Source organism: Octodon degus, unplaced genomic scaffold (assembly GCF_000260255.1).
Source record: "Octodon degus isolate 3935 unplaced genomic scaffold, OctDeg1.0 scaffold00078, whole genome shotgun sequence".
NCBI classification, from domain to species: domain Eukaryota; kingdom Metazoa; phylum Chordata; class Mammalia; order Rodentia; family Octodontidae; genus Octodon; species Octodon degus.
The window spans coordinates 4,320,774-4,348,342 of record NW_004524654.1 but is presented as its reverse complement, the minus strand read 5'-3'; the positions used below and the strand labels follow the sequence as shown (position 1 = coordinate 4,348,342).

The following is a 27,569-nucleotide window of genomic DNA, read 5'->3' as shown; positions in this document are numbered from 1 at the left end:
CACCCCCGCGGTGGCCAGGAGCCAGGTCGGCCAGGAGAGGCCGGAGGCGGCTACTGGCACTGGGCAGGCCTACGCCTCCCACCCGCGGGAGGACAAAGCCCCCCCAACACGACGCTCCCCCACCAGAGGGGCGAGGGGCGAGGGGAGGGGCGAGCGTGCGCCCGCACCTCCTGGACTGTGATTGGCTGGCGCCACTGGGGGGCGTGGCGTCTGGGCCAGGGGGCGGGTTCAGGTGCTTCCGGCTCACGTCCCCCTTCCCTGTCTGCGTCCTCTCTCGCGGATGCCGTGTTGCATCATCTCAGACGGAGGGAGAGAAGGCTGGCAGCGCGCTAGTCACTCTACCCCCGGCTGGAACCCACCAGTCACGCTTCTCCTCATCTTTCTCGCACTGTCCGGAAGACTCCGGGGACCAGCTCCCAGAACCTGCGGGTCGTAGCTGGGAGACACCGATAGCTTCACCAGATCTATTCACTGGGAGCCAGTCTTTCTCAAAACCCAAGTTTCCGATCTCCTGCTGTTTGCAGCGTTGGGCAGCGCCATGGAGAAGAGCAGCGAGACCAACGGCTATCTCGACAGCGTCCAGGCGGGGCCTGCAGGGGGACCCGGTGCACCGGGGACCACGGCGGGACGCGCGCGGCGCTGCGCCGGCTTCCTGCGGCGCCACGCGATGGTGCTGCTTACCGTGTCCGGGGTGCTGGCGGGCGCGGGCCTGGGCGCAGCACTGCGCGAGTTTAAGCTGAGCCGCACGCAGATCACCTATCTGGCTTTCCCTGGCGAGATGCTGCTTCGCATGTTGCGCATGATCATCCTGCCGCTGGTGGTCTGCAGCCTGGTGTCGGGGGCCGCCTCTCTCGACGCCAGTTCCCTCGGGCGTCTGGGTGGCATCGCCGTCGCCTACTTTGGTCTCACCACCCTGAGCGCCTCGGCACTCGCCGTCGCCTTGGCGTTCATCATCAAGCCGGGGTCTGGCGCTCAGACCCTTCAGTCCAGCGACCTGGGACTAGTTCCCAAAGAAACAGTGGACTCTTTCCTCGACCTGGTCAGGTAATGCTCTCCACTTCTCCAGAGGTGCAGTGAGAAAGATCAGATCTCTGTTGTCCTCCACTTCGTACACATACACTCATGTAGCCTAAAACTTAACTGACTCCTGGTAGCCTTTAGCATTTTTAATATCAAAATAACGCCTGGAGCCTTTGCATGCTGACCACGTGTTTGCAAACAGAACACAGCAATCGTTCTCAGGGAGCAGGGATACATCCTGCAGCAACAACCAGCCTTACCGCTGGGTTGTGTATGTTAGGGAGGACTACCCTGCCTGTACTTTACTTCTTATACCCTCAGGCTGGGCCTATGGGGGGGGAGGGCTGTAACACCACGACCCCAGTACTTTCTCCCCACAGTGCCGGGCAGCTCCTGAGAACAAGGATTAAATTGTGCCTAATTCAACTTTTGGGCTTTGAAGGAAGCTGGTAATTTTCTGAAGAGTTGTTGATGGACCTGAGAAGGATAAGGATGGAATTAGTTATGTGGGCTCATTGCCCATTAGCAGGCTCTCTTGGGGACTTGGGACGGATTGCTTTCTACCCCAGTCAGGATCACAGCGGGTATTTAAAGAGGCTTTCTTTGTGGAAAGGCTGAGTTCTTGAAGGTGGAGAGACCTTCTCCACTTGGCTTCACTTGCTCATTTCATCCCGTGAAATGATATAATGTAGTTTCCAAAGCCTCACCTCTTTTGGCTTCTCCCTTAATCCAAAGTTCACAGCTGAAGAAACAGCAGCCTGCAGGCATTTACTGATCTAACCAGGTTCAGTTGAGTGAGGAGTCCAGCTGGCTACCCCTCCAAGTTCTTGCGAATGCTGGATTTTGAGCCTTCAAGGTATGCTGTCTTGAGCTGTTGAGCCAAAACCTTATGACTAAGCCTGTGGAAAGCAGCAAGCCCTGGACGAAGTCACTTGCCTTGCTACGGTTTCCATTTCTGTATTTGGAAAATGTGATGACCGTCTGCCATGTAAGAGATTGTTTATTTAAACAACAAAAATCCAGGACATCTGTATTAAAAAAAAAAAAAAAAAAAAAAAAAAAATGCACATAAAAAAAAAAAAAAAGCCAGGTGTGGTAGTACAGGCCTATAATCTCAGCGTTTAAGAGGCTGGTGAGGCAGGAGGATTGCTGTGAGATCGAAGCCTGCCTGGTCTACATAAGTGAGTTCAAAACTAGCCTGTGCTACATAGCAAAACCCTGTCACAAAATGAACAATCCTGGTTCTGCCAAAAAAAAAAAAAAAAAAAAAGAACAACCTGATGAGAAAAACCAAAAGTTCTTGCCAGAAGGGCAGTAAGGGTAGCCGATAGCTTCTATTCTCAGGCAACTTGATATTTAGTCTTGAGAAATTTTTGAAGTTTTAGAGCTTTTAGGTGGGTATTGAAACAAAGACATCTAAGGTCAAAGGCACCTTTGACTTCTTATTTTGTGGCATCAGTTCATATAGAAAGTAAACGTAACAGTGATTCAAGAATTCCTTTTTTTCTCCCCCAGGAAATGTGTGGCCCAAGGAAGGGATTATGTTGCTCAGCTCTGTTATGCTGATGCTGCTAGTTCAAAGGAAGCCTCAGTAGTGTTTTAAGATGGACAGCAGCGAAAACATGGGAGCTGGGACTGAAGCAGAGACAGATGCCTTGAGACCATCAGCCTCAGAAAGGCCTTCTGTTTCCTGGTGTTAGGTCAAGCTCCTGAAGTGAACAATGAGCCAGTGGGTGTCACAGCTTAGTGGTCAGTGCAGGTCCACCTTCTCAGTGACCCTGGGCACACCTGCACAGGAGAGGAGAGCTACGAGAGGTCTTGTCATACATAGCTTGTTAGGATAGATAGTGTTTCATCTGTTTCCAGTGGCTCACAGGGAAAGGCAGGACAGGCGGTATGATCCTGCTTTACAGCTGAGGAAATGAGGCATAGAGAGATTAAGTGATTTGCTCAGGGTCATGGAGTAGTTTATCAAAGGGAGGATTAGGAGGACCATGGATGTCCTGCCCTGAAATTCAAGGCTGTTTTTCCTACTTTCTCTTGCTCCAAGACAACACGTTCTAGTAATGATGTCTCATTCCTGGTCTAGTGTCACTGTCTCAGAGATGTTTGCTTTGGGCCAAAAGAGGAACCAGGGAAGCTGCAGCAGGGCCGAGGAAGATGTCTATTCCCTCCAACCACCAGTTGAGGCTGACCCCCCTTTTTGAAGAAAATGTGTTCTTGTACCTGTTCAGGTTGGGTTGCATGCTGAGCAGTTGTGACATGAAACTGAGCCACCTGGAAATGCTTCCTGGTCTGGGAATTCTTTGGGCTAATTTTTAAAAATTGCTTCCTTCCGAACCTCATGGATGCCAAGTACGTGTAATTCTGGGCATGCTCTTTGGCCTGTGAGCATGTGAATGGGACAGGGTGTGGATAGACTGAGATTGCTTTAATGATGTGAGTTAATACTTGAGTGCCTGCAGGCCCTTTTGCCCAGTAACACCTGGAAGAATGGGGAAGTCTGATGATTTCACATAGTTGCCTCCAGGGCCTTGTGCTGTGGTGGAATGTCCCAGAATTCCCAGATGGTTCCTCTGCCATGATTTCTAGTTTATCTTTTAAAGACAAAACTGGGCCGGCAAGATAGCTCAGTAGACTAAGTGTCTGCTTACACAAGCGCAGAGTCCAGGGTTTGATCCCCGGCACCACATGCCGTCCTGGCCCTGCTCCCAGGTGCACTGAGCTGGCCTCTAAGACCAGGCATGGTGGTGCATGCCTGTAATCCCAGCACTGGGGAGGCTGAAAATAGGAAGATCACTATGAGTTCGAGCTGGTAGTGAGATTCTGCACCAAATACATAAAAGACAAAAAAAAAATTACAGGTCAGACAGATGACGCCAGTATGCATTCGTCATTCGTGGCTTTGCTTTATTTCAGAATGTGATTTGTGAGTGGTTTGCTCTCCCAACACAATGGATGCTAGCTAACAATGAAGAGTTGGGGTGAGGAGCCCCTAGGGAGCAATGGCACAGAGCAGGTGGCAGGTGGGAGAATCCGTTTCCTCCTGAGCAGCCCAGAGCTCCATGCCCAAGTGACCACACTGATTGGCTTCTGACTTCCTATTCAAATTGAAATGGTTTAGGGGTGAAAGAGATACAACAGGTTATCAGGAAACTAGCCATTGTTGGGCTGGCGAGATGGCTCAGTGGTCTAAAGCACCTACTTAGAACAAGCTTAGCAAAGCACAGGGACCGTGGTTCAGTCCCTCAGCACATGCCAGCCAGCCCCGCCCCCTGGTGGGCTGAGCTGGCCACACAAATAAATAAATAAATGTTTTTTTTTTTTTTTAAAAAAAGAAACTAGCCATTGTAGGGCTTCTTGATCCCCAAGAGGTGCTTACTGATACAGAATATATCCATAACTTTTCCATTCCTTGGTTTCCTCATCTTTATAGTGGAAGTCATGATGGTACCTGCCTCGTAGAACTTCTATTGAGAATTAAATATGTCCTTAAAGCTTTTAGATCAGGGCTGGCCAGGTAGAAACTTGCACTTTCTATATGGGGAGCAGTGTAACAATGGGTTTCCCCAGTTCATGTGGGCAAATGGGGACATCGTTTTCCCATAGCCTGAGATAAATGAGGGCAATTGGGAAAAAAAGGACTGTTCAGAGAAGCTCAAGATAACTTGAAGCTAATGTGGGCTTTGAGAGTATTGGAAACCAAATGGCATTTGGAAAGGTAAATTATGGTATGTTGTGGACCAATAGAATCACACTTTGGAAAATGCAAAAGCCAAACACAGGAGAGCATTCCAATATGAAATAGGGCAAAAACCCTTATAGATCCTCGCTGACCTTCCAGTTTCTTTTGCCCCTCCCTGCGTGCTTATGGTCTTTTTTTTTTTTTTTTTTAATTTCAGTTGTAAATTAAAGGAATTGAGACAGTTGGCTTCTACCATGTATTCCTCTAGGCTTCAAAGTTTATAGTTTTCAGATGCAGAACTGGAGGCTTAACTGCTAAGGAGGCAGGTAGGAACAGTGCCTGGCCGAGCGTTTCCGCCTGCACTGGCAGCCAGGATGGCTGTGGGCTGCTGCCAGGTACATGGCAGGCACCTTTGGGGCTTTACCTGTCACATGGTTTTCTAGTGTTCCCTCATTATGCTCATTTTCTCAGCAGCGGACAGTGTTTGCTTTCCCTTCACGGAAAGGGGCAGGCTGGGCTGATGGGTACCAGTGTGATGGCGCCTCTCCAGCCACAGAAAGCATGTTTCTTGCATTGGTGCAGAGAAACCAGTTGGAGACCAGGATCCAATATTAACTAGCTGTTGCGCAGTTGGAGGAGGGAATTGTGAAGCATTTCTTTGAAATGTTGACCGTGGCAGTGTACCTGTGCTTCTAACTCTTCTACAGGCAAGATTCTGAATTAACAAATGAGGCTAATAATACCTTGAGCTGCATTGAGAGTTCCATGAGTTAATACCTGAGAGCCTTGAGCATCCCTTCTCTGGGGACACATGAGGGCTGCTTGATACAGAAAATGGCAGTTCCTGCCCTTGTTTCCCCATGAGTCCATCTCTAGTGTTTCTGGCTGGAGTCTAAAATAAGACGGAGGCCTTGAAGAGAAGGTTCACAAACAGGCACACACCATCACCACCGTCGTGCCATGAGCCCACAGCACGCAGCCCCTCCTTGCGCTGCAGCTTTGTAAAGGTACCAGGATCTGAAGGGACATCGCTGTGCGGGGGCTCCAAGACAATAAACGCTAAAGCTAATAAATATTTATTGGGTATGTATATATCATGCCAGATCCTGTTCTGGAGTCTTTGAAGTCTCTGTAGAGCAGAATGTTTGAACTTAAAGAAAAGGAAATAAATTCTGGAACAAAGTATACCTAAGCAAAAGTAAACTATTTTACTTTCTTCTCATATATAGCAGGGAAATGCCTACACCCTTGATAATAGGATCAGAAAAACACATGGCACCAGATGTATAAAGTAGGGATGTCCTTTGAAGTTTTTCGTGCTGAGCCGCTTCTCTTCACAGTAGCCCCAACAGCTGTTGTGTTTGCGAGTTCAGCCTTGCCTCACACCTGTTAGAGTTCTGTTTAGTTTAAATAATATATCTAAAAATTCCTATAGCAACAGAAAGTCTTGTCTAGTCATTCTGTCCCAATTAGGTCTGCCTTGGTCTCTGGATTTATTAGTATGAACTCAGCATTTTTACACATTTTTTAAAAAATTTGGTGGCACTCACTTAATTGTTAGATATGAGGTAGATACACTTCTTACATTCTGGCATCTACCTACATGTACTCTAGCCCACATATGCCAGTCAAGATGAGTTCCATCAGATAATACTTTTGATACATGCCAGTACTCCATCCTGCCCAGTGTATTTCATTTTTTATAAAACCCTAGTTAGGTCCATGAGGAGTGGTGCAGAACTATAATCCCAGCACTGGGAGGCAGGAGTATCGCAAGTGTGAGCCCAGCTTGGACAATTTATTTGCAAAACCCTATCTCAAAATTGAAAGGAAAAAAAAATTTCAGTAAATTCATTTTGAGGCCTATTCATGTTTGAGAAACATTGGTCTAACACATATTTGGTACTTTGTAATTCATGTAGATCTCCCTGTTCAAACAGAAAGGAAGGGGCTGGGGAGATAGCTCAGTGGTCTAAGCACCTGCCTGGCAAGTGCAAGGACCCAGGTTCCATCCCCAGTACTGCATGGTATGCCAGCCTGGCCCTGGAACCCCAGCCTCACCATACTGGCCATCAAAGCCAGGCATGGTGACACACACCTGTAATCCCAGGGTTGGGGAGGCTGAGACAGAGGATCATTATTTGTCCAAGCTGTGTAGTAAGACCCTGAACCAAATAAATAAATAAATAAATAAATGATTTTTTAAAATTAAAAAAAAAACAGGAAAAATCAGTGAACCTACAAGGAGCTGTGGGTTAGAAACCCTGTAACCCTTAACACCCAGGGAGATGGGCATTGGTATAGGAAGCCCACTCGGTCCTTACCTCCAGGCTGTAGGCCTCAGAAATGCTTATCTGTGCTGTCCATTGGGATGGACACTAGCCCCAGGTGGCCATGCAAGTGTAATTAGTTTAAATGTATATTTAAAATTCAGCTGCTCAGTATCACTGGTCCCATTTCAAGCAATCGTTGGCCCCATGGCTCCTGTGGGGCAGCAGGAATGCACACAGCTCTGCAGGACCATGCTGTTCTGGAGGAAGCCTTGGAGGTAGATCACCTTCAAAGCAGACCCTGGGGTCTCTGTGTGTGGAGGAGGGATCGCTGCTAGAAGCCATCCCTGCTCGGGCTTCTTTATTTTAGAAGCCTGTGATGTTACCGTGTGAACAGGAGCAGCAGGGGAAATTGTCTGAAAACAGCTCCGAGGAACAGAACTGTTTGTGTTCATAAGCAGCCGATCCTGGAGCACGGGAGTCAGGAAGAGCTGGACTTGACCACGGTAACGGTCTCAGGAGGCTGAGAGGTGAGGAATAGCCAGGGGAAGGGCACACTCCACTCCTGCAGCCCTGGCTCCTGCCCTGTGGAAGCTGGCAGGAGCTCCTGGTCCGTGGCAGCCAGTGAAAGGAATGTGTTCAGTGGGTGCCTGAGCTTCCGCTCACCACCCATGCTAGGGATTGCTCTTGAGAACTGCGCTGTCATCAGAGGAGAGTGCAGGTGTCCCAGTGAGTGTACATAGTTGTTGGCTGTAGAATCTCCTTTTCAGTTAGCACTGGTATTTTTTATATCTTTAAGCAACTTGAGATATGCTTTATGTATAGTATAAGGTACTTAGGTGTATGGTTCAGTGAGTTTTGAGAAATGGATAACTCCTGTGACCATCAGTACACCTGACAGCCGGACATTGCCCTCCCTGACCATCTTCTCAGCCAGCTCCTTTCCCCACCCCTGGCCTTGAGCAACTCATGGGCTTTTATTGCCATCTATTAGATTTTCTAGAGTTTCATGTCAGTGGAATAATTCAGTATGGCCTTGTTTTTGGCTCCTTTTGCTTAGCACTGTGCTATCCGTGGTGTTGTGTCTGCAAGTGTTAGTTTCTGTGCATATCAGTAGTCGGTTCCTTTTTATGGTATTCCACTGTATGGATGATGCAAAAATCTAAAAGGAAAACAAGCTGGCCCCCCACCTTACGCAGTTCCCCTTTAGTCTTCCCCCTTCCCTATAGCTGCTGTTACTTGTTCTGTAACAAAGTTAGAGACTTTGTTCCTCTAAATAAGATTTTATGACCCCTCACTTCTATAAGTTCTTGTTTTGTTTCGTTTTTCCACCAAGATATATTAAACCACTTGGTATAAGGGCACAGGCCTGTAATCCCAGTGCTTGGGAGGCCAAAGCAGGAGGATTGCTGCAAGTTTGAAGTTGTTTAGGCTACAAAGTGAGTTCAAGGACATCCTGAACTACATATGGAAACTCTCCGTCTCTGTCTCTCTTTGTCTCTTTGTTTCTCTGACTCTCTCTGTCTCTGGTCTCTGCCTCTGTCTCTGCCTCTGTCTCTCTCTCTCTCTCTCTGTCTCTCTGTCTGTCTCTGTCTCTGTCTCTCTCTCTCTCTCTCTCTCTCTCTCTCTCTCTCTCTCTCTGATCTTAGGAACTTCATGTTTTGGCAGGAGTTGCTCTATCATCTGTACACCTCTGTTTCAGTTAGATCTCATACGTGGCCTGAGCGCAAGTTCTGAACTAGAGGCCATTCCTGGTGAAATGGTACTGGGCTATCACTCAGGATAAGGAGACCAGGCAGGACAGGAGGATTTCAAGAAGTACCGTTGTAGTCTCTGGAAGAGTCCATTTCCAGACTGTGAGAAAGGTTGTGCCTGCAACCATGGAGAAATCAGCTAATGCTCGAAGGATGGGAGGTGTCTGCAAGGGAAACTGTTGCCCTGGGGAAGGTGGAGGTTTCCTACCTTGGCCATTTCCTTGTCTGCACTGAGGGCGAACTCTCCAGCCAGCTCAGTATGGGAACTCCTGAGAGTTGTCAAGTGAGGGACATAGAACAGGGAGACAGAGAAACAGGGCTGTCTCTGCTTCTGATTAGCCCAACAAGGAGAAATGAGACACCAAACCGGGCCTGCAAAGCTGGATTTCCTAGGCAAGTAAGTTTGGGAAGTTCTGTGCTGCAGCCTGTAAATGCTCATCACCCTGCGAGTGCTCCGTGAGTGAGAGTTCTAATGAAGTCTGTTTGCATCTCATTTAACCTAACTGCTGTACTAGTTATCTACTGCTGCATAACAAATGACCACAAATAAGCAGCTTAACATCCCAGGCATTTCCTATCGCAGAGATCAGGAATGTTGGCTTTCAGCTTCTGAGTCTCGTACAGAACTGAAATTAAGGTGTTGGCCAGAACTGGGGTCTCATCCAAAGGTGTGACAAGAGAAAGACTTGTTTCTGAGGTCATAAGGTAATTGGCAGAATGCAGTTCTTTGAAGGTTGGATGGAGAGCCTTGGTACTTAGTTTCATGTCACGTGGGTTTCCCCAGCGTAGCTGCTGTTGCATCAAAGTGTAAGCCCAGGAGTCGGGAGACTCAGCTAGCAAGACGGAAGCTCCAATTCAAGGTAACAGGTCATAGAATGGACATCCTGTCACCCTGGCCACGTTCTGTTGATTAAAAGTAAATCATAGGTCCCAACCAGGCAAGGAGAGGAGATAGGCAGAGCTGTGATAAGCCATAGGTCCTCTGGGACCTGCTGGCTGCTGGGCTGTACTGCCTCCTTCTGAAGCTCAAGGAACCCACATAGTCAGCTCGAGATTCCTGTGCTGGCAAGTAATCCAACCACAGAAGAATCAGTGGGTAGTGTGGCACCAACTATGATAGATGACCAAGTCTTTTGTTTTAGACTTACTCTTTAGAAAGTGGATAGAAAATAAATAAATAAATAAATAAATAAATAAATAAGGAGGGACCGGGGAGATGGCTCAGTGGAATAAGTGCTTCCTTGGCAAGCGCAAGGGTCTGAGTTCAATCCCCGGTTCCGCAAAAAAAAAAAAAAAGAAAAAGAAAAAGAAAAAAAGAAAGTGGATAGAACAAGTAGTGTATGAATTAGAGTAGAATTTCTTTTGTATCAAGACCAGCATCCCATCTTTGGGATGGATCCTATCCCATCTGGGATCCTCTCTTTGGGTCCCAAAACCTAACCCAAAGACAGTTTTCAGTAAAAACTATGAGCTGGCCAGGGATGTAGCTCATTGGCATAAGCGCCTGCCTGGCAAGCACAACAAAGTCCTGAGTTTGATCTCTGGTACCAGGGAGAAAGAAAAATTGTGTATGGTGATGCACATTTGAACCCCAGAACTCTGAAGTCCAAGCTCAGAATGGGTGTCTTAGTTACTTTTCTTGTTGCTAAGACAAACTACCTGACACCCAAAGTTGAAGGAGGAAAGGTTTATTTAGCTCACTGTTTGTACAAGTTTCAGTCCATGATCAGCTGGCTCCAAGGCAGGGTGGCCTGGCAGACAGGCTTCGAGGGCAGAAACAGTTCATGGTGGGCAGAGGCAGCAAAACAAAGTATGACCACAGCTCTTACTGTCCCTTATATCTTATCCAGGCCACTTAGGGCAGGTAGCACTCGCACCCTTAATCCTGGTGCCCTTGATCCTAGCACTGCACCATGAATCAATCCCAGTGGCACACACCAGGTCCAGCCACCTCTAAAAAAGCCCCATCTGTGACTACATGAGGCTTTGGGGAGCATCTAGACACAAGCCATAACACTGGACAGCGTAACAAGATCCTCTCTCAAAATTAAGGACTGGGCTGGGGATGTAGCTCAGTGGCACGGCGCCTGCCTAACAAGCGTGAGGCCCAGAGTTCAATTCCCGGTACCAAAAAAGAAGAGTTAAAAAAAAAAAAAAGTCCCTTTGGAAAAAATAAAGGGCTGAGGCCATAGCTCAGTGTGGAATTCTTGAGTTTGTTCCCTAGTGCTATAGGAAAAAAAAAAAAGTATGAATAGGTTTCTGGAATTCTATGACCCTTCTTTTATGACATTACTTTATATCCCTTACTGTAAATGAAATCCAAACATAAAATTAACTTTCAGAAAATATTTTAAAATATGATTTAACTCGATACAAAAGATAAAAAGAAAATAATTACAATAAAAAACATTTCTGTATGCACATACTTTTCAAGAAGGGGGTTGGATGCTTGCTCTTGAATTTAGAATCACTGCTGAGTAGTTAGAAATGCAGTCTGATACTTAATACTGGCATGTGAAATTAAGGACTGGGATCCCACAATTCACCATTGGCGATGTGGCTTGCCAGGAAGGGGAGCACTTCTTGGCACTTTCTGAACAACAACAACAACAACAACAAAATCATCATTCAAAAATTTATATATTGGTTCATGCCTGGAGAAGTCAGTGCGTGTTTAGGTTGTACAACAGGAAGAAAACCTGGTTTTGGAGTTCAACCAGGTAGTTATTAGTAAAGTTTTTATGTACAGGTTCATCCAGTACATCTTTGGAAACCGTAAGGGTCTTGAAACAATATACTGTATGGGATTTGTAGTGTGCTTTTCAGGACAAATATCCGGAGCCTGTGGACTCTGCCCTCTGTTCCAGAAATGGCTTCTCTTGTCACAACAACAGAACCCCTGGGATTTTGCTACCAGGCAGGGCAGGTCCCCTTACCCTGAAAGCACTGCAGTGGGCATTCACCTGGAGGGAGGTGGAAGGAAACTGTCACGGCTGGAAAGGACACGGTTATGCTGGAAGCCCGAGGAACGTGATGAGACAGAGGGCGACATGCACTTGCGCGGGGCAGAAGCTCAGGACAGAGTGCTTGCCTAGCATACAGCCATCCCTGGGCCCCAGCCCTAGCGCTGAGGGAAAGCGGGGCGCACGGAGAAGAAACTACTGCGGGCGAGGAGCTGGGGGTGGGGGTGGGGGGCCTGTGATAAAGGCAAGCAAAAGACCGTGGCATCTGCTTGGCTGTGGAGGGAGAGAGCACACAGGCGCCGTCACACTGATTTCTTTTAATCCCATATGTTTATCCACTCAGTATCCGTTTCTCACTTTGACTTTTATCTTCTACTTAAATTTTAAGAGTACTGACAAAATCCTTTTTTTCCCAACAGAAACCTGTTTCCCTCAAATCTTGTGGTTGCAACATTCCATACGGTAAGTATGGATACTTTGCAGATACATGAAACTTTGATTGGGGAGAAGTTTAAATCACAGCTATGGAGTTAAGTACACTATAGAGGGACCATGTGGTTAACGAAACTGGATAATTGTGCCAAGTTTTTATTAATAGGCATCTAGAATTAAATAAAACAATAAAAACAAAAGAATAAACAAAGAGGGGGCCAGGGAGATAGCTCAATAGAATAAGCCCTTGCCTGGCAAGTTCAAGGTCCTGAGTTCAATCCTCAGTTCTAGGGGAAAAAACAAAACAAAACAAAATACCAGCAAGAATAAACAAAGAGCTAGGTGTGGTGGTGCATACCTGTAATCTCCAGTGCTCTGAAAGTAGAAGCAGGTGGATAGCTGTGAATTCAAGGCCAGCGTGGGGTACAAAGTGAGTTCAAGGCCAGACCTGAGCTGCATAGCAAAACTCTATCTCAAAAATAAATAAATATAAAATAAAATAAAATAAAACAAATGGGGACGGGGAGATGGCTTAGTAGAATAAAAGGGCCTGAGTTCAACCCCTGGTTCTGCAAAAAATAAATAAATAAAACTTTAAAAAATGTCCCACTAGTTTCAAAGTCTTTATATTTCTTAGGCACTGAGGAAATACCTTCAAATCACATTTTGGGAATGTCAAATATTCTAGAATTATTAAAAATAGCATTTCTGCCGGGCCAGCCAGATTGCTCAGCAGACTGAAGCGCCTGCTTCGGCAGAGCGCAGCGGCCAGGGTTTGAGCTTCTGTGTCCTGCTGGCCCCGCCCTCGGGGCGCTGAGACAGCGACTGAGACTGGGCGTGGTGGCGCGCACCTGTAATCCCAGGGCTTGGGAGGCTGAAAACCAGAAAAATCACTGAGCCAGATCTTTGTAGTGGGACCCTGTACACTCCATAGATCCTGTCCTAAATTCATTTTTTAAAAAAATAAATAGCATTTCTACGTTTTACTTGATTATAAATTCATATATGCTCATTACAAAATCTAAAAATACCAAAAAAAAAAAAAAGAAAGAAAATAAAAATCATCCGTAGCCTAACAGTTCTACTTTTTATTTGATTGTGAGTTCATATGTGCTCATTACAAAATCTAAAAATACAAAAAACTGAAAGAAAACAGAGGTCATCCACAGCCTCCACCTAGAGCTACCTACCCATTAATGTTTTATTTATTTACTTATTTTCATACCAGGAATTGAACTCAAGACCCTGTACTTTCCAGGCAGGTGCTAGCCGATGAGCCATATCCCTGGCCCTCCCATTAACGTTTCGCTGTATATCTTTCAGAAGTTTTTCCACGTGTGTACACATTATAAAAATAAGTATATGACATGTATTTTTAATATGTACACACATGCATACTACGTATCTTTCACTTTTTAAAACATATATTATAAATATTCCCATATAGGTAAATATCCTTTTGCGTAGTGTTAATGGCTAGAGATATGCTACTACAGGAGCGTAGCATAATTTCTGTTCATCAGTCTCCTGTTGGACAGTGAAGCTCTTTCCGGTTTTCTTGTTTTTAGCAATATGGCAAAATCAACAGCAAAAAATTCCACCTGTGGCCATTCTTTATACAAAGAAGGAATATAAAGGTTAGGGGAGATGGTCTAATCTGATTGCTTTTTCAAGCAAAGATATTTTCTACTTACAGCTTTAAAAAAAAAAAAAGTCTGCATATGTACAGGGGTGATTTGTTCTATATAATATGAGGTAAGAAAAAAATAACAGGCTGCACTGTACTAGGTCCCACTCTGCAGTGTAGGCTGCCACAGGCAGTACCTGTGGGTACTGTGTAGAGGCGTGTGAAGTCAGCCAAACTGTTCAGCAGTGCTAGAGAGAAATCTCACTTCCACGGAGTCTCCAGGAAACTCAGCCAGCTGGCGCCATCTTGCCTCCCATTTCTTGCTTTGATGAGTGGAGGTTTAAGCCAGATTAGAAACATGCTGAAGAGCAAGTCATGCTCAAATAACTTAAGGAACAAAGTGGGGCATGAATCAACAAATGAAAATAAAATGCGACATTGCAAAGTGAACTTTGGCATTATGGAATCAGTGCCAGATTTCTTCAAGTTACTTTTGTGTAGCTGTCAAAGGCCCCTGAGAATTCTCAGGCCAGCCAAGTGAAGCATGCCCAGAATGCTGAGTGTGAGTGACGCCAGAAGTGGCCCGGGATCAGCCACGCCCTCCTCCTGGGTAGGTCGTGTCCTGGGCACTAACAGCGGGTCTTCTTCCTTCCTTTCCATTACAGTACGCTACCAACTATAGAGTGGTGACCTACAACACCAGCTTTGGAAATGTGACCAAGGAGAAGGTAAGTCACTCCAGAAGATCGCTTGCAAAAAGTCTTCATAAAGCAAATGTTTCTTCAGGGACATTTGTGATATGTCTTCTCCTCAACAAGGTGCAGCTTTCGGGCTTGAGTGGACTATTTAAAGCCTACAAGTTGGGTTAGTTTCTTTGGTTATTTACCCACATGGCCGAGAGCCCGCTCTGATGGCACTGCAATCCTCAGGGGAACTGTCAAATATTTTCTACTACCTCCTATACTGTCCTGAAATATAACTAGAAGGTAACTCCCCTGCCCTCTACTCATTTTTTAAATCAATGTAATACAAATGAGAAATAAAAATAGTTATAATAAAGCAATCCATATTTTACCTTGTAAATGCAGTTACACAATAATACATAATGAAGTTCTCGCATACCTTCATCAACTTAGAATGAATAGATTTGGATTTGAAAACACTGAGACTTAAGCCAGTCACGATGATGTGTTCCCCTTTATTCCTGCTACCTAGGAGGATGAGGCAGGAGGATCACTTCAGTCAAGGAGTTGCCAGCCTCAGTAAGAAAGTGAGACCTGCTGGGGAGATGGCTCAGTGGAATAAGCGCTTCCCTGGCAAGCACAAGGGCCTGAGTTCAATCCCCGGTTCTGCCAAAAAATATTGAAAAGGGATGGGAATGTGCCACAAAAACACAAAAAAAAAAAAAAAAAAAAAAAAAAAAAAAAAAAAGGGAAAGAAAGTGAGACCCAATCTAAAGAGATAAATAAGATAGATACATGATACATAGATATATAGATAAAAGCAGTGAGATAGAATTAACCAAATACTGTTGGTACACTTACATTTTCACACTTAGAAATAAATGCTAAATAATTATTTTTATATCTATGTATAGAATCATCCTGAAATGGCTGGCCAAATAGCTCAGTGGATTAGAGCGCCTGCAAGCAAGCTCAGGGGCTGGGGGTTTGATCCCTGGGCCTGCTGGGCCCACCCCCGGGGCGCCCTGAGACAGTGATTGAAACTGGGCATGGTGGCACGCTCCTGTAATCCCAGCACTTGGGAGGCTGTAAACAGGTGAATCACTATGAGTCCGATCTAGTAGTGAGACCCTGAACACCCTGTAGACCCTTCCCTAAAAAATAAATACAAAAAAAAAAAAAAAAAAAAAAAAAAAAAAAAAAAAAGGAATCAGCCTGAATATCACAGCCACAACTACAAATTGACAAGTGCCATATGGTTCCTGGATATTAGCGTTTTGCTTTTGGAGATGCGGTTTCCTAAAATGACATACACCAATTAGTAAAGGTCAGAAGAAAATGGAGTTTTCCTTGAGTTTATATCAACTTGATATTCTTGGAAAGTCTAATGTATATTAAAAGCGCAGGAGAAAAAAGTTTATTTGAAAAATGGAGTTAGCTCTAGCTCAGATCATTATAACTAGATTTGCCCCATGTGATGTCTAGAGGGATGCTCAGAAAGCTTCAAGTGCAGGAGAGTCATTCAGGGCTGGGGTTCGATCCCTGGTGTGCTGTGCTGGCCCTGTCCCCAGGGTACGTTGAGACTGTGATTGAGACTGGGCATGGTAGTGTGTGCCTGTAATCCCAGTGCTTGGGAGGGTGTTCAGGGTGACACCCTGAAGTGATTTCTCCTCTTGTCCAGGACCCCTAGGAATTATGTGTGCATAGCTGGTAGTTCCCCTCCTTGCTCTGCACTACTAGTCCGATCTATGTAGTGAGACCCTGTAGACCCTGTACTAAATAAATTTAAAAAAAAAAAAAGGGTAGGAGAGTCAGTGCTTTGTTGCCTGAACCTCTGGCATTAACATCCTAGGACTGCTTCCCATTAAGACACCACAGTCATGAAAACTGAAGGACCTGTACATCCTCACAACCACCACCAACCCCTCCCCATCCCTGTTCACAACGGTTGATTTAATCAGTGGTCACTGGTTTTAAAAGGTCAGTGCATGTGTGGAGTCCAGCGGGGCCTCCCTGCTGAACTCTGGTTTTCTTAGCTTGGCTCATTGGGATGTGGATGTTGTGAATATGCCTAAATTCTCATTCACCTGTTAATCCTGGACTGTTCTCTCTCCTCTGGTCCTGCAGATCCCCTATGGTACCGAGACTGAAGGCATGAACATTTTAGGGTTGGTCCTTTTTGCCCTAATGTTAGGAGTCGCCCTGAAGAAACTGGGCTCTGAAGGAGAGGAGCTCATCCGCTTCTTCAATTCCCTCAACGAGGCGACCATGGTGCTGGTGTCATGGATCATGTGGTGAGTGTCACCCCACTATCTCCGCTCTCTTTTTCCTGACATCCAGAGAAGGACCTGACTTCACCATTCTAGATTATTGTGTTGTCCTCCTTGACCCACTGCTCTGACGAGGTTGCCATCTCCACAGGCCAGGTGCAGGGCGGGGTGACAGAGCTGGAAGTGATTTCTCCTCTTGTCCAGGACCCCTAGGAATTACGTGTGCATAGCTGGTAGTTCCCGTCCTTGCTCTGCACACTGACTCACTGGTGGCTCCGTCCCTGTCGTCTGTTTATGGGTTCCCACCATCAGCCCATGTCAGTCAGTACTCACATTGTATGCAATGCCCTTATCATCTTGGAAAGCAATGAATTCCATCAGTTTTCTGTCTGCTGCATAAAGGAAAATTCATTTGTTTTAAAAGGATACACTTCAAGCTTCAGAGAGACCCCTCACAAACTGGCAGTGCAGCCCAGTGGTAACATATGTGTTAGGTCTTGAGTTTGATTACCAGCACCAAAAAAATAGAGAGACCCCTCACCTTCGCTTATGTGGCATACTTATGAAATAGAACAGAATTCAGCCTTAAGAAGAAAGTTCTTGGGACCAGGGAGATGGCTCAGTGGATTAAGTGCTTCCCTGTCAAGCAGAAGGGCCTGAGTTCAATCCCCGGTTCTGCCAAAAAAAAAAAAAAAAAGAAGAAGAAGGAAGTTCTGACACATGCGACAACATGTGTGAAACTTGAGGACCTTATGCTAAGTGAAAGGAACCACTCAAAAAAGGACAAATATATGGTTCTACTTTTGTGTACCTAGAGTAATGAATAATGAAACTCCTAGATAGAAAGTATTTCACAGTGTGCAAGACAAGCCCATCCTTGCCCTGTGGGTATATAAACTTGGAATGGTCTTTTTTCACTAAGCTTTTAATTTATAAACATTTCTTTGTGTAATATCAATGAAAGGATGACAGTTTAGTACATATCATTAGATTAATTCCTGATGAAAAAATAAAAATTTGCCCTCAGGGCACACTGAGACAGCAATTGAGACTGGGCGTTGTGGCACATGCTTGTAATCCCAGCTCTTGGGAGGCTGAAAACAGGAGAATTACTACGAGTCCGATTTGTGTAGTGAAACCCTGTAGACTCTACTAAACTAAACACATTAAAAAAAAAAGTTAAAAAATTAAATTTGACCATCTTCATCAAAACAGCCCCCCAGAAATCATACCATTTTTACTATTCATACTTCAGAAGATTTTCCTGGTATTTCACAAGGAAACTTAGATCTCTGTGGCTTTTAGCTTCTACCTATTAGTTGGTAGGAACTAGTTTATGTTTCACGCAAAGAATTTTCTCATGATCAACCCTTGAGAACCCAGAACTCTCTCTGATGGCCTTGGGAACAGCTAAAACAATTTTAGCAGAAGTTTGAAATTGAGTGAGAGGCCCAGCTAAGCTTGTGTGTTTCTTGTTTAGAATAAAATTCCAGAGCCTGACTCCATCCTTGCAAATACGCCACGTCATCTGAGTGTTGTTCTGCAGAAAAAGAAGTATCTTTGGACAGGAAAATGTTTTTGATCCAATATCAGGTTCTTTTCTTGGCTTATCATTTGAGTCCAAAACCCTTCCAAAGTTTAGACTGACAAAAACGCTGTGCAAGAAAGTAATATTCCCATGTCAGGACAGTTTGTTTTCAGTATGGAAACTATTTTTGTGCTTGCTTCAGTTTGAGACCTACATAAGTAGAGGTAGGTCTCGCTGAGTTTCTAACTGCAGAGAACAATTTGGCAGTACTATACCACTAAAATACCAAGAAGTGGAATTGTTTCTACCTAGAAAGACAGGAATGTGGGCACCAAGAGGCGTGTGTGCAGTGGCATTTATTTTTTGTTTTGTTTGCAGTGATATGCGTACTGATAAAAACCCAGGAACAGTCGAAATGTCCACCGATAAGACAATGGCAAAATAACTGATGGTGTCTTCGTTCTGTAGGAAGATTTTTAAATAGTGAGGTAATGGTGGAGACCCACCCAGTGTCCATCAGTTGATGAATGACTAATAAAAAGTGGCATACTTATAAAATGGAACAGAATTCAGCCTTAAGAAGGAAGTTCTGACACACACGACAATGTGGGTGAAACTTGAGGACGTTATGCTAAGTGAAAGAAACCAGTCACAGAAGGACAAATGTATGAGTCTACTTTCGTGTAGCTAGAGTAATGAAACTCATAGAAAGTAGAACAGCAGTTACCGGGAGCCAAGGGGAGGGGGAGGGGGAGGGAAGGGTTACTGTTTAATCCATTCTGAGTTTCATTTGAGGGTGAGGAAAAGGTCCTGGAGGTGGATGATGGTGACGGTTGCGCAACAGTGGGACTCTATCAAAGGCCACTGTGCTGTACCCTTAAAAACGGTTTGAATGCTGAATTTTACATTATAGATAGCTCACCAAAAAAGGCCAGAGGTAGGGCCACGCAACTGTAATCCCAGCTACCTGGCAGGCTGAGGCAGAAGATTCACAAGTTCAGAGCCAACCTGGGTGACGTAGCAAGGCCCTGTCTCAGAATAGAAATAAAAAGGCCTGGGGAGATGGCTCAGTAGAATAAGTGCTTCCCTGGCAAGCGCAAGGGCCTGAGTTCAATCCCTGGTTCTGCCATAAATAAATAAATAAATAAATAGGCCAGAGGGGTATGGCTCAGTGGTAGAGTATCCCCAGTTTTGATCCCTAGTACTCCATAAAAAGAAGAAAAAGATGTGATAGATGAGATAGATGTCTAAGTATTGACCTGAAAAGATCTGAGTCATAAAGTAGGATGAAAAACAAACGTGCAATTTAGAAACCTTCCTGCCTAAACACATGGGACACAGGCATGGTTATCTGAGAGGGGTCGGGCTTGACCACGGTGTCGAAAGAGGAGTTGAGACTAATCTGTAATGTTTTAACTTTTTGAAAGGAGTGTGTATCTATGTATTACTATGGGATTTTAAATTAATGGCATTGTCTAAAATAGCTCTAGAAGGAAAACTTACAAAAAGTGACCGGCTCTCCGCGCCAGATGCCTGGAAACAGACACGAGAGACTTCACGCTGTCCACTTTTGTACCCTTAGAAATTTGAACTATGTGACATTATTACCTATGTATTTGAAAGTTACAAAGTCAGGAGTAAATTATTCCTGAATTGCTATTAAATTCAAAACAGCGGACTTTGGTTCTTTTGTAACTCATAATTCATTCCTCTTTATCCTGCCTTTAAAAAACCCTTCATGTTTTGGGAGTGTTCCCAGAGGGTTATTGTTAATGAGTTCTTCCCACGGGATCATGTTCTCCAAACCACAAGGAATGTAAAACTACAGAAGTCTCAGCTTCGGCCCCATTTATATCTCAGCAGTTCTGCGAGGTTAGTGTTAGCCCTCTGTGTTTCTAAATTCTCGGACAAGCGTGAGCAAAACCAAAAGTCAAAGCTCACAGTCCCCGGGACTTTGATCTTGAGTTCCTGGCCTTTCTGCTAGGGGGCCTGCATGGCTGGTGGCACCCATCTGTGGAGGAAAGAAATGTCCTTCTGGTTCTGATTGCTTGACCCATACATGTCGTCTCTTCTTTCCTTCAGTCTCACCACCTGTAACGCGTGATGATCTACCCTCATCATTTCTTGTGTTCAGGGGTCGCCAGGGGGAGATGGAGACAGCCTCGTTGATAGTCTGTAGCTTCTGTAGTAGGAAGGGCCAGTATCCCCAGCTCCTCCCACCCACTTGCTGACATTACCCTGTGTCGCTGCTTTAGGTACGTTCCTGTGGGAATCATGTTCCTGGTAGGAAGCCAGATCGTGGAAATGAAGGACATCGTTGCACTAGTGACCAGCCTCGGGAAATACATCGTCGCATCCATATTGGGCCATGTTATTCATGGAATAGTTGTTTTGCCACTTATTTATTTTGTTTTCACACGAAAAAACCCATTCAGATTCCTCCTGGGCCTTCTCATGCCTTTTGCGACAGCATTTGCCACCTGCTCCAGGTGAGTGGGCTCAGCTGCTCCCAGCCACACCAGCATGGGACCCCGAGAACCCTGTGGGAGACACACAGACAGTTCTTTGTCCTCTTGGGAATATTTGGCTCTGAGGTAATACGTGCTTCTTGAGAAAACTAGAACAAGTAAATCGAAGCAAGTAATACAACAGGTAAAATCACAAAGTCACGTTTTGAATACTTTTGAGAGTTAACGAAGCCTTATATTATGTTAGAAAATTTTAAAACAGCTCTGTTTTCCCCTCTTAGTTCAAGGGAAGAAGGCTGGAAACTAAAACAGCGCCCATTCCTCTGTCCCAGGATCTGAGATGAGTCGTGGATTTGCCTGGCTGGGGACATCCACTCTCATGGTTGGTTACTGTGTTTTGTCCATTTCCAGCTCGGCAACCCTTCCTTCTATGATAAAGTGCATTGAAGAAAACAATGGTGTAGACAAGAAGATCAGCAGGTTTATTCTTCCCATCGGGGCCACTGTGAACATGGACGGGGCCGCCATCTTCCAGTGTGTGGCTGCAGTGTTCATTGCACAACTCAACAGTGTGGAGCTGAACGCGGGGCAGATTTTCACGATTCTGTAAGCTCATTATTTTTTTTTATCATCTTGAGCAAAAAAAGTAGCAAACTTGAGGTTTTTCTTTGATTGCTTTTGTAAAGTGAGTGCAGAAGGGCTTCACTGCAGTCACCCCCCACATCCTGGGGCAATGATGCTCGGGTCACCACCTTCCCCCAACAGATCCTGCATCTGGGGTCCTCAGATCCCCCACACAACATGGTGTAGCACTTCCATGTGACCTACTCATTGCCCACATACTTTCAATCTTCTCTTGATTACTTGGAATACGCAGCACAATGGAAGGACTATGTAAATGGCTGGTGTACTATGTTGTTGAGGGAATAATGAGAAGAAAAATGTCTGTACATGGTTAGCAGAGACACAGTTTTGACTCATGGCTGCTCGGATTCGTGAATGCAGAAGCCGAGGTTGTGGAGAGCTAGCGGACTGTGCTTGGACAGTGGATTATCTCTTCAGCTCCCAGAACCTGCGGTGGTGTGGTCTTTCGGTTTCTTAGCCATGGCTGCCATGTTCTGTATTCTCTGTGCCCCATGGTAATGACTGATCCTTCTCTGCCATCCCCAGAGTGACCGCCACCGCATCCAGTGTCGGAGCAGCAGGCGTGCCAGCAGGAGGAGTGCTCACCATCGCCATTATCCTGGAGGCCATTGGCCTGCCCACCCACAACCTCTCTCTGATCCTGGCTGTAGACTGGATTGTGTAAGTAGCTAGTCCTAAGCACACAACTCTTAGCTGCTTTTTCAATGCTGAGACAAGATACCCAACACTCAAAAGGTGTAGGAGGAAAGCCTTAGTAGAGATTCCAGGCCACAATCAGTTGGCTCCAAGGCAGGGTGACATCACAGAGGGGCACTGCATGGGAGAAACCATTCATGGCAGGCTGAAGGCAGCCAGTAGCATGCCAGGCAGTGACCCTCTTTCTGTCCCTTCTGTCTTAACCAAGCACACACAGGGTGGGGCACCCATGATCCTGCCCGGCACTATGTCAAGCCAATCAGTGGACTAATTTAGTGATCACACACCCTTGGTCCCAGCATCATACAGTCCCAGCATCACACACCCTAGACCCAGCCACCTCTGAAAAGCCCCACCTGTGATGGCATGAGGCTTTGGGGGACATCTAGATATAAGCCATAAAAACAAAGAGTGCCTTGTTGGATTTCCTAGGAGCTTGACAGTCCACTAGAAAAGTGGCATGTAGCAAAATTTAAAACACTCCCTGCCTTGTGAAGGAGCCTATAGTTGAACTGGCAAGGCCAGAGTTAGAACCAGGAGAAGGTAAACATGGTGAGGTTCAAATGCCCATGAGCATCCTTGAGTGACCATGGCATGTGGCTACTGGTAACTAGCTCCCAGCGCCCAGCGTCCAGCTCCTAGCGCCCAGCGAAGTGGGGATCCAGTGCTAGGCCTTCAGAACAGCCCAGGAGCACAAGGCCCTGCAGAGTTGGGTCATGTGGGATCCAGAAGTCATCGGAGCACAGGTCCTTCACGAATGGTGTTCCTGGGCTGGAAACAGGTGATGAGCACTGTCTGCAAGGAGAGAAAGGGAACCCTGCTAGCACACGCAGGCTGGGCCCTAGGTGGGCTCAGCAGAGGAGGAGGCAGAAAGGCAGGGATCTGGACCAGGGCTCCCATGAAGACACAAAGGAACCAGGCGTGTCTATAATTCCAGTACTCATGAGGCTGAGGCAGGAGGATCACAGTGAGATCAAGGCCAGCCTGGGCTACATAGTGAGCTCCACACCAGTTTGAACTACATAGTGAGAGCCTGTCTCAAAAAAAATTAGATACAAAGGAATTTCTGGATGTTGATTCCTTGACTCTAGCAGTCCCTTTGGCAGGTGTAAATAACACCAATTGTATGGAGTGGGTCAGCAGAGGTGCTGATGTAGAGACAGCAGGGCCCATAGGAGAAAATGGGGCTCAGAGCGCAAGCGCCCGGGTTCAGATCAGGGCCTTGTCATGTCGTTGCTCTCTATTGTGAGCTCCATGTGCCTCGGTCTGCCCATCTATGACCTGGAAATCGTGATGGAAGCCACACAGTTGTGGGGAGGCTTACGTGAGTCAGCACCCGCACTGTGCGCAGGATACTGAGCGTGTGGGAAAGCCCGCAGTCCACAGCAGTGCACAAAGACCTTCCCCCCAGGCTAGTCAGAGCCAGGCGTGCAGGGACCTGAACACAAGGGCCTGGCATGGCTGCTGGGCCAGTCAGCAGCAAGGAAGCTTCAAAAAAGGAGAGTGCTGTTTTCTGTGAAATGCTGTTTGCTGCTGCCATGGAATGCACGGGAAGATTGGTCCTTATCTAGGAGTGAGCTGGGTGTGGTGTGCACACCTGTCATTCTAGCATTCAGGAGGCTAAGGCAGGAGGATCACTAGTTAGAGGCCAGGCTGCGCAGTTTACATCCTACTTCAAAAAAGAAAAGAAAAGAAGTTTAGTAGTGACAGCACTAAAATGAAAAAAAGGATAACACCAAGGGGACCCAAACCCAATATACTCTTCTCTGTTCTCCCAGTTCTATGCACTCTTATATAATGGCATCCATATAAAACACATGCATAGGAAGATTAGAAGGAAGTAGATCACGGTGTCAGCACCAGTTTGCACAGAGGTGTAGAATATGAGTGACTTTTGCTTCCTTTATTTTATTTTTTATTTTATTTTATTTGAGATAGGGTCTTGTTGTGTAGTTCAAGCTGGGCTTGAACTCACAATGTAATCCCAGCTGGCCTCTAACTCCAAGGCAATCCTCCTGCTTCAGCCTCCTGAGTCCTAAGATTATAACTGTGTGCCACCAAGCCCAGCTCAATTTTTGCTTCCTTATACTTCCTTCCCCCCCCCCCAAATTTTCTACAGTAAGGGATTATATTTACAAGAATAAAGAATGGGTTGGGCCAGTGCACGGCTACTCAGGAGGCTGAGGTAATGGCGCTGCAAATTTGAGACCAGCCTGCCTGGTCAACTTAGCAAGACCTGTATCTAAATTTTAAAAACTTTTGCTAAGTATGGTGTTACACACCTGTAGCTTCAGTTCCCAGCACCAAAAAACAAAACATGACAAGGCTTCTGGATATAACGTAGCTGTAGAGAGCTTGCCTACATAGTATGCAGAAGGCCCTGAGTTCAACTAATTTTCTTTTTCTTCTATATTTTAGGGAAGGGTCTACAGGGTATTGAGGGTCTCACTGCTAGATCAGACTCATAGTGATCCGCCTGTTTACAGCCTTCCAAGAGCTGGGATTACAGGCATGCATCACCACGCCTTCAGTCGCTGTCTCAGCACACCCCAGGGGCAGGGCCTGGGCCGGTATGGCAGGCCCAGGGATGGAACCCCTGGCCCCAGAGCCTGCTTGCAGGTGCTTTAATCCACTGAGCTATTTGGCCGGCCCTTGGAGTTCAACTTTCTTTACCACCAAAAAGAAGTACAAAGGAGTACAGAATGTTCAAAGAAAATCAATTTAGAGCAAGTCCCTTACTAGCATGCCTTCTGGGAAACAAGGCTCCTCTCAGTCAGTTTCCTGGTGGTGACACCCAACCTCCCTGTGACTGGGCCAGCTCCCTGCGGTCTCCCAGCTGTTTTGCTGGCTGTGCCACCTGCCTCTTTCTTTTCTCACCAGGGACCGGACCACCACTGTGGTGAACGTGGAAGGGGACGCCCTGGGCGCGGGCATTCTCCACCACCTCAACCAGAAGGCCATGAAGAAGGGAGAGCAGGAACTGAGCGAGGTCAAAGTGGAAGCTGTCCCCAATTGCAAGTCCGAGGAGGAGACATCGCCTTTGGTGACACACCAGAACCCATCTGGGGCTGTGGCCAGTGCCCAAGAAGTGGAGTCCAAGGAGTCAGTGCTGTGAGGGGCCTGGGCCATGGGCTGACACTGCCCCATGACAAACAGGCACCGCCCTCACAGATTTCTAGTCTCCCAAGCAGTGCTTGGCCCAGTCATGTCTGAAATTGACCTCTCTGCATAGGCACTGAGCTTCTCAATGGGAACTGGTTGCCAAGGACCAGGACATTCTGACATTATTTGCCTTGATCCAGTCCAGGTGCAGCTGCCGGTGCTCTAGAGCTGTTTGGAAAACACCCTTTCGAGCTGCCAGGCTTGAGGGATCCTAGGGTCCCCAGGTCCTGTGGGCGAAGCTTGGGAAAACACAGACATCTTACTCTTCATTGGCCCTGCTCAGCTCTGCAATGGGTACTGCTGGGCAAACCAAGGATGGTTGCCGTCACCTGTTTCCTCCTGAACAACAGTAATTGGAGAAATTCCCAAATTCTTACCATAGGCTGAGACTTGGGTGTTTAAAGAGTTGTGCTGCATCTAGGAGTAGGAGGCTTCTGAGGGACCCAGCTGCGCAGTGTTACTGCTGCACAGTGTTAAAACCACTCCAGGTATGGTAGCAGCAAGGGGATCTCAGGTCAGGAACATTAAGGAAACAATTTACATTCTGAGTTCTAAGGAAAGAGAGGAAGAGTGGCAGCGGAGTGAGGGTTCCCAGGTAAAGGACAAGACACACAGTTGTCCCTTTCCCAGCTCAGCCCCTGGGCACTCTGGTTTCTGAGGCCTGGGCCTCTCACAAGGCTTCAACTCTATCCCCATTCACTCCAACTTGGCAGCTGCCAGAGCCTCTCGGGGGGGTGTGGTGTGATAGGCTCACCACATCCACCACCCATGTCCATTTGCCTTTTATCATTCGAGTGATCCCTCCCCAAAATGCTTCATGGTAGCAAAACAAAGCCACCCCCTACAATAAACTCATGCCCTAATTGGGGTGGGATACCGCTGACCCCAGGTCTACTGACCTGTGACTGATAAGGACTTGCCTTCCAGTTTATGAAAGTTTAAAATTCTCAGCAAAATGGTTTACATTCCTTCTGTTACCCGAGCCTCCATTCCCATCAGGGAGGTAGTCCTCAGAGGTGTATTGTTTGTGGTGGGAAACTGAGGAGTCTGCCACCTTGCTGTGGCTGTCGTTGCCCTCATAGTGTACCATGACCTGGGGCCTCACTTTCCCCTTGGCACTAATGTCACCTGTCTCTTACTACCTCAAAGGGATCTGGTGAGTCAAACCATGAAAATGATCATTTCACGTCTTAGATACCAAATACTAACTCCTGTATGAGCATTTTACCTTTCTAAGAACTAAGTGATGGCTTTCTCCGTGCAGACTGTATCCTCCTGGTGACAGCAGCTTTCCTGAGCAGGGCTGTTCTTTTGTGCGTTAGAACGTTTTTCATGCCAGTGCTGTCTGCCTAGTTCTCTGACAGCATCAACACAGCCTCCTCCTGATGCCCTCCGCATCTGAATGGGTTAGCAGTACCCTTGTACTGCACTTCTGGGTTCCTGATGTCACACTGGTTCCCAGCTGCAGGCAGCCTCTGCCACACCACTCACAACAGGCTGCTAAAGCCCCCAAATGCTCAGCCCCCCTCCATTCTTGTTTTCCCTGTTGTGCGTATCTCACGGGCCCTACATTAGCGGTCCTGTGCCCATGTGGAAGGGATAGGAAGATCCACTGGGCACAGAGCCAACCCAGCCAGTGGGCAGGCCTGGCTCTCCTAGGCCAGCTAAGCCACTCCAGTATCCTGCAAAGCCAGAGGGGACCCAGAACTGAGCAGAGTGATGCCTGGTAATGGGCCCCTGTGAGAGTTTGTTGCCAGTATCCGTCTGATTTCAAAGGCAGAACAATCATGCTGATTCCAAACTGTAAGTGGACATTTGTTATTTTTCAGGCTTTGGTGAAACCCTTTTCTTTGTGTATTATTGCATGTGGTATACGTGTGTGTGTGTGTGTGTGTGTGTGTGTGTGTGTGATCTATCACTTCAGCTCCAATTCAAGCCAGTCTGAGTTTGAATGGAGAAGCCCCAAACTGTAAGTTGTATGCTTTTGGCGTTTGGATTTTCTCATTTCTAAAGACTCCTACAAAGCGAGGGGATTGGAGCTGGTCACTGAGGCTGATTTATTGAACATTATGTCACCATGGTCTGGAAAAGATGCTTCTGTGTGAGCTGCTGGCAGCCCCATGAGGCCAGCATAGGAGGAAGAAGGTGCCAACCGAGCCACCTGTTTCTCTGTTCACAGAGGGGTCAGTAGACCAGGGTACGGACTGCAGAATCTTCCACTGCACAGCATCCGAAATGTCTCCCCTGCCATCCTCTTTCCAACCTGTAACCATAAATACTGTTCAAACACTGTTCAGTGCTGTCTTGTACATGTGACACTTGCCTTAAAATGTAGCACAGTCCTTAAAAATGAATACCAAGTTTCT

At 46.4% G+C, this 27,569-nt stretch overlaps 1 protein-coding gene across 1 annotated transcript; it reads left to right on the top strand.

Moving 5' to 3' along the window:
* The first annotated feature begins 259 nt into the window (after positions 1–259).
* Slc1a4 (solute carrier family 1 member 4) lies at positions 260–27,569 on the top strand. Its single transcript, XM_004636152.2, has 8 exons — positions 260–1,044; positions 12,112–12,154; positions 14,417–14,479; positions 16,562–16,728; positions 20,488–20,721; positions 21,112–21,306; positions 21,871–22,005; positions 24,922–27,569. The coding sequence occupies exons 1-8, from the start codon at positions 539–541 to the stop codon at positions 25,154–25,156; spliced, it is 1,578 nt and encodes a 525-aa protein (XP_004636209.1). The 5' UTR covers positions 260–538; the 3' UTR covers positions 25,157–27,569.